This window comes from Rhinichthys klamathensis, unplaced genomic scaffold (assembly GCF_029890125.1).
Source record: "Rhinichthys klamathensis goyatoka isolate OS25496 unplaced genomic scaffold, OSU_Roscu_1.1 h1tg000196l_1, whole genome shotgun sequence".
In the NCBI taxonomy this organism is placed as follows: domain Eukaryota; kingdom Metazoa; phylum Chordata; class Actinopteri; order Cypriniformes; family Leuciscidae; genus Rhinichthys; species Rhinichthys klamathensis.
Window position 1 is genome coordinate 2,448,688 of NW_026606722.1, and position 6,671 is coordinate 2,455,358.

At 42.5% G+C, this 6,671-nt stretch overlaps 1 protein-coding gene across 2 annotated transcripts in view; it reads left to right on the forward strand.

The window, feature by feature from the left end:
* Positions 1-410, forward strand: part of enpp1 (ectonucleotide pyrophosphatase/phosphodiesterase 1) — a 76,847-nt gene extending 76,437 nt beyond the window's left edge. For both annotated transcript variants that reach the window (XM_056262644.1, XM_056262643.1), the window contains exon 25: positions 93-410. In XM_056262644.1, coding sequence (XP_056118619.1) covers positions 93-245 — 153 coding nt within the window. In that variant the 3' untranslated portion in view covers positions 246-410. The remainder of the gene's footprint in view (positions 1-92) is intronic.
* Positions 411-6,671: the final 6,261 nt, after the last annotated feature.

A 6,671-nucleotide genomic window follows, 5' to 3' on the forward strand; every position in this document is an offset into this window, starting at 1 on the left:
AGAAGAAATGACAAAGTATATTTTAGTGGACCATAAAAGCTTGTCAGTACATTCAGAAGTACACTTTAAATTATTACCGTTTATTTCTCCAGAATGGCACAGACTACTCATGGGTCCAGGACTGGGTTCAGCTTCACGTGGCTCGAGTCAGAGACGTCGAGCTTCTGACGGGCTTGAGCTTTTATCATGACCGGATATCTGTTGCTGAAACATTACAACTCAAGACCACACTCAAAACGTTTTAGGATCCTCATTTTACCGCATCTGCAGGCCACAAAAGGCTCATTCGCGATGGATTTTTTTCCAACATTGAAATGCGGCTGAGCTTTACCAGACTCTGAAACAAAGACGCACGTTTATCCAGAGAGCCTTTGAAGTCCTAAAATGGAAAAATGAAACCCTTTATGATCTCTGCTTTAATTCTGTATTCTCAGAGGCGATCTATTTATAACTGGGAAAGTACCGACTGAACTAGAAACTGCCCAGCAAGAGTTACAAAGAATCTGTTTTCCAAAAAAACAAAAACAGTTTTTCTGCACACATGTGGTTACTGACCGCAAATCACTAACATGTGTGCTGTAAAACTGGCTGAATGCAGGATCAAGTCTAACCATTAGACTTGATCTTGCATTCAGCCAGTTAAAAAGGAAAAAAATATCTAAAAAGAAACTTTATCAAGAGTTTTTGCGTAAACAACGGGAAAGCCACATTTTCCACAGGAATCACTCTCAATGTGTCACTTGTGTTGTTTTATTAAATTGTTCTACAGCAAATGCTCTTTCCAGCTGTTTGTAAGCCAATTCAAGATTTATTTACTCTAGTATAATAGTGGCTTTTACTCCCCCTTCAGGCCAGAAAGCAGAATTACATCAACAATTGGAGGCATTTGTGACACTGTGTATCAGTTTCTGATGACTTAATTGATTCACTCTCTCAGGTCAGTTTTGATATTACTACTCAATCTGGATCAACATTCTTATTACATTTGTATGTTACTTTTGTTATTCAAGGTTTACAATGTGTAAGCAACGATTAACGTCTCGGTTGTCTCGTTTGCTGGATAATGATTAAATATTTAATATTTGTGTATGTATTTTGTTTGTGCAGTTTGTTATAGTTCAATGTCATTAAGCATCACTGTCAATATTATCTTCAATAAGATTTTTACTACATTATGGACCTATACATTTCTTATTAAAATGACCTTCTAACATTCAGAAGTTAGTTATTGGTCATTTTATTCAGCAAAAGTGCATTCAATTGATCAAAGGTGACTGTAAAGACATTCATAATGTTACAAAAGATTTCTATTTCAAATAAATGCTGTTCTTTTCAACTTAAAATGAGAAGAAAAGTTTCTTGATCACAAAATCATCATTTTAGAATGATTTCCGAAGGGTCATGTGACTCTGAAGACTGGCGTAATGATGCTGAAAATTTAGCTTTGCCATTACATGTGTTAAAATATTATATATTTTACAAATTAAAATATAAAACGGTATAATATTTCACAATATTACCATATTTACTGTATTTTTGATCAACAAATTCAGCCTTGATGAGCAGAAGAGGCTTCTTTAAAAAAAAAACATTAATTCCATACTTTTCAAATGTTAGTGTGTATACACTACTCTGAGTATAAAAGGGCACCTGTGAAAAACGTCATCCACTTCTTGCCTGAAGGAGATGTGTGCATTCCCCATGTAACCTGAGACGTTCCCTTTCGAAAGAGTGCGCTATGGGGAACATGCTGAAGGGATGAGTGCCCTATTGGCTGACCTAAGTCAAAGACTCAAAGGAGTCCTCATCCCTAAGGTGCACACCAGCAACGTGATCAATTCCCTGCGGCCAGAGCCTGAGCTACAAGGCTCCTCACAGGCATGCTCAAGAGCTTGGTATCTTAAAGGCAAAATAGTCACAGACCGGAGCTTTTCAAGAACGGAGGCCTCAACAGGATGATTCTAAAGAGAGGAAGCCTAACTACGTTCACATTCAGGCCAGCGTCCAAGGAGGCTCACAGAGAGCCTAAAGGTGATGATACACAGGGCAACTCTTTGAGCAATGTTGCTGGGCAATTGTTGCTTGGGCACTTTCCCATTGAAAATGGACAATCAATTTCTATCTGGATAATTTAGATCGGTCGTGGGCCTTGTGTCTCATCTGGTTGCCCGTTGACGGCAACATTGCCCAGCAACATTGCTCAAAAAGTTGCCCTGTGTATCATCACCTTAACACTCAGAACTTCTTTTCTGACAGCCCTGAAGCGTGGAGGCCAAAAACAAGAGGCCTAGCAATGCTCTAACGCAAAGACAGTACAGAGAAATCTAAAAAAGGAGCTATAAACTCAGTCTAACTGACCCTCGGAGCTCCGCAGAGTACAGGCATCAATACAACGACTCTCCTAATGAGAGGAGGCCTAGCAACACTACACACTAGGGTCAGTAGCCAAGGAGGCTCCCAGAGGGCCTAACACTCACAAATGCTACCCTAGCAGAGCTCAAGGGAGCGGAGGCCTCAATCAGATACTCTCTCTAGCGAGAGGAGGCCTAGCAAACGCTCGCAGTAGCCAAGGAGGCTCAAAAAAAGACTAACCACTTAGCCTATGGCTGTGCTCATAGGACGAATACACAAGGAAGCTACATAACAGGGCTAGTAGTCTGACACAATAATGGACGGAGGTCAAAGGAACGGAAGCCTCTAATAGTACGACTCTCTATAGCGGGAGGAGGCCTATAACAATGCTCTAGTTCAAGGGCAGTGACTAAGTAGGCTCACAGAGAGCCTAACAACTTAGCCCCAGACTGAGCTTGGAGGACAGAGGCCTTTTGATAAGGACTCACTCTTGAGAGAGAGAGAGAGAGAGAGAGAGAGAGAGAGAGAGAGAGAGAGAGAGAGAGAGAGAGAGAGAGAGAGGCCTAGCTACATCTAACGAATGTCAGGGAGGCCCAACGAAACCAATGGAGCTCAGGGGAGCTGATAAACAATGGTTAAAAGTACTCCCAACCCAGATGCAACAGAGGAGCCTCGGGAAAAGAGCCTACAACTCAGTGCTACTGCCCAAATCTGGCTTAGAGAACGGAGACCTCAATCAAGATACTGATTCTCTAAGACAAGAGGCGACCTAGCTATGTTTTAGGGTGTATTCACACCAGGAAAGTCCGATAGTTCACTTGCTTTGGTCCGGACCAAATACTTTTTTTTTTCCTTTTTTTTTTTGGTACGGTTCGCTTTCACACTGCTCTTTTTGCAAGTGAACCAACATTTGTAAACAAAACCACACATGTGCTAAGGTCGTCCATTCATTGGACAAGGATTCTCAAGTAGGGAAATCAGGAAGTGCAAAAAAGGCTTGATGAGGTCTTGTCTGTAGGGCAGGGATAGGCAACGTCGATCCTGGAGTGCCGCTGTCCTGCAGAGTTTAGCTCCAACCCTAATCAAACACACCTGAGCAAGCTAATCAATGTCTTCAGGATTACTAATGCTAAAGGCAGGTGAGTTTATATCAAGGGTTGGAGCTAAACTCTGCAGGACAGCGGCACTCCAGGATCGACGTTGCCTATCCCTGCTGTAGGGCTGTATGACTCGACAATGTCAACGGGACAAACTGTTGGTCGCGTTCCTAGGATTTTGTCCAGTTCGTCGTACCATTGACATTTATCTTTCTCTTCTCCTGAATTTCCACTCTTGTTTAGAGCATCGCGCACTTTCAAATAATGTTGCCGAAGTTTTTTTACTTTAACGCGGCACTGTGCCGGAGACCTCTCATAGCCCCTCTCCTTCATCCGTTCAGTAAACATGTTGAACACATCAGTATTTTTATGTGTCCTCTCCAGCAGCTGTGCTACATGGGCATCTGCCCAAATGTAAATAAGGCAGCTCGTCTCTTCGAAGCTCCAGGTCAAACCACGACTCATTTTATCAAATGTAGTAGGCTGCAACAGATCACTTTCCCATAACGCAACTCCGACTACGGAAGCCTGTTAACTCAAAGGCGCAGTGCTTTCTTGCAATTGGGTCGGTTCATGTTCACACCGTAAACGAACCGTACCAGAGTTCGTTTGGAACCGTACCGAGACCACCTCTTCAGCTGGGTCTCGGCAGGGGTGGTAAGTAATGAAGTAAAGTATTTTTTTCGGGGATCTGTACTTTACTTGAGTATGTTTTATTTGTATCTACTTTCACTTTTACTCCACTACAATTGTAAGGAGAAAGTTTACTTTTTACTCCAATACATTTCCCCATGCCCGCTTCAAGTATTTATTACACTGGCTTTCCAAACCAATGAAAAACTTGTTTTTCTTTTTAAAAAAAGAACGCGCAAGCTCTTTACCAGTATACGCTCACATAGCAGTCAGTTCACCATTGACCGCAGAAACCGGTGAAGGTGGAGCTCTCGCTGCCAGCAATGATCCCAAGATTTCCGACAGGGATCACCCATGGCCATGTATCAATGATATGTTCGAATTCACTGAAGTCAAGGGAGATTAATATCGGCTGAAATGTCTTCTTCGCCTGCCACAGGTGAATTAAATTTCAGCATTCAAAACTTCACCCTCAAATCTGAGAAAACATATTAAGGTGAGTTGACGTTAAAGCAACACTAAAGAAGATTTTTTACCTTAAAATAATGTTTCCAAAATCGTTTCAGCGGTTCATCAAGTCGTAACAGGGTGAAAGGCACTTCTGCCTTAGCTTTGTGGTCCTACACTCACCGGCCACTTTATTAGGTGCCCCATGCTAGTAACGGGTTGGACCCCCTTTTGCCTTCAGAACTGCCTCAATTCTTCGTGGCATAGATTCAACAAGGTGCTGGAAGCATTCCTCAGGGAGTTTGGTCCATATTGACATGATGGCATCACACAGTTGCCGCAGATTTGTCGGCTGCACATCCATGATGCGAATCTCCCGTTCCACCACATCCCAAAGATGCTCTATTGGGTTGAGATCTGGTGACTGTGGAGGCCATTTTAGTACAGTGAACTCATTGTCATGTTCAAGAAACCAATTTGAAATGATTAGAGCTTTGTGACATGGTGGAAGTAGCCATCAGAGGATGGGTACATGGTGGCCATAAAGGGATGGACATGGTCAGAAACAATGCTCAGGTAGGCCGTGGCATTTAAACGATGCCCAATTGGCACTAAGGGGCCTAAAGTGTGCCAGGAAAACATCCCCCACACCATTACACCACCACCACCAGCCTGCACAGTGGTAACAAGGCATGATGGTTCCATGTTCTCATTCTGTTTACGCCAAATTCTGACTCTAACATCTGAATGTCTCAACAGAAATCGAGACTCATCAGACCAGGCAACATTTTTCCAGTCTTCAACTGTTCAATTTTGGTGAGCTCTTGCAAATTGTAGCCTCTTTTTCCTATTTGTAGTGGAGATGAGTGGTACCCGGTGGAGTCTTCTGCTGTTGTAGCCCATCCGCCTCAAGGTTGTGCGTGTTGTGGCTTCACAAATGCTTTGCTGCATACCTCGGTTGTAACGAGTGGTTATTTCAGTCACTGTTGCCCTTCTATCAGCTCGAACCAGTCTGGCCATTCTCCTCTGACCTCTGGCATCAACAAGGCATTTCCGCCCACAGAACTGCCGCTCACTGGATGTTTTTTCTTTTTCGGACCATTCTCTGTAAACCCTAGAGATGGTTGTGCGTGAAAATCCCAGTAGATTAGCAGTTTCTGAAATACTCAGACCAGCCCTTCTGGCACCAACAATCATGCCACGTTCAAAGTCACTCAAATCACCTTTCTTCCCCATACTGATGCTCGGTTTGAACTGCAGGAGATTGTCTTGACCATGTCTACATGCCTAAATGCACTGAGTTGCCGCCATGTGATTGGCTGCTTAGAAATTAAGTGTTAACGAGCGGTTGGACAGGTGTACCTAATAAAGTGGCCGGTGAGTGTATATCTGCTAGAACCACACTATATAAGTTTGCCAGATCGGGTCGCGTTTCTGTATTTCGAATGAGACATAAGAAAACTACAAATTTGACTTGCTTTACGTCAAGCGTTACAATTGGACATCATTGTGCTGGATAAACAGTGGATAAAAAGCGAGCATGCGTGCGACAGTAGGATGCTGTATAGGCTAAATTATTTACGACAGCGGTAACGGACAATGCCGCTTCTAACCTGTAGGGGGAACGCAGAGGAAAAGTTCTTTAGTGTTGCTTTAATGTTACTATTGTTAGCCAGGTGATTTCATATTGAAATATGCCTTGTAAACAGCTAGCTAACATTCTTAATTGCAGTATCTAATCTTATCATTTGTTCAAATAAAACATTGCATATCACTTCCAAAACAATTGATCTGCTTAATTATTGATATTTACAGTTAATTTGAATATTTACTTTTTACTTTCGGTACTTGAGTATGTTTTAAATCAGATACTTTTGTACTTTTACTCAAGTGATGTTTGAATGGAGGACTTTCTACTTTTACTGGAGTAATTTTTTTATTTAGGTATATATACTTTTACTCGAGTATAACTTTTGAGTACTTTTACCACCCCTGGGTCTCGGTTCGGTTGTTTGGTCCGCACCCGAGTTCGATTGCTGTATTCACACCTGCCCAAAAGGTCCGCACCAAGGGGGGAACTAGAGTTCGATTCAATCGAACCAAACAAGGCAGGTGTGAATGCACCCTTATACTCAGGGCAGC